The 327-nt window shown below is 41.9% G+C and overlaps 1 protein-coding gene across 1 annotated transcript in view; it reads right to left on the minus strand.

Annotated features, from left to right (window-relative positions):
* The window catches only part of cyp1d1 (cytochrome P450, family 1, subfamily D, polypeptide 1), a gene marked incomplete at both ends in the record, with an annotated part of 20,151 nt that extends 19,824 nt beyond the window's left edge, over nucleotides 1-327 (minus strand). Inside the window, one exon of the mRNA XM_084323198.1 lies at nucleotides 182-327. Within this exon, the coding sequence (XP_084179324.1) occupies nucleotides 182-327 (146 nt within the window). The remainder of the gene's footprint in view (nucleotides 1-181) is intronic.

Below are 327 nucleotides of genomic sequence, written 5' to 3' on the forward strand. Positions count from 1 at the left end.
GTAAAGAAAGAAAGAAAGAAAGAAAGAAAGAAAGAAAGAAAGAAAGAAAGAAAGAAAGAAAGAAAGAAAGAAAGAAAGAAAGCTCATTAGCCAACAGAGAAAAATGCTATCTTGAAGATACACTGTTTACAGAGAACAAATCCTAGGACTGAATAGTAATTACGAGAAAGATGTGACTTACCAGTCGTCGTAGTGAACCAGCAGAAGTGTGCCTTGCCGTTGCTGTGAACTTTTAAAGAGACCGCGGGGTGAGTTGTTGCCCCATTCCGTCCAGCCTTCACCCCCAGCATAGGGAGCTGCCGCCCAATACAAAGGATGAATGGGCAT

This window comes from Notolepis coatsorum (assembly GCF_963971535.1).
Source record: "Notolepis coatsorum genome assembly, chromosome: 10".
NCBI classification, from domain to species: Eukaryota; Metazoa; Chordata; class Actinopteri; order Aulopiformes; family Paralepididae; genus Notolepis; species Notolepis coatsorum.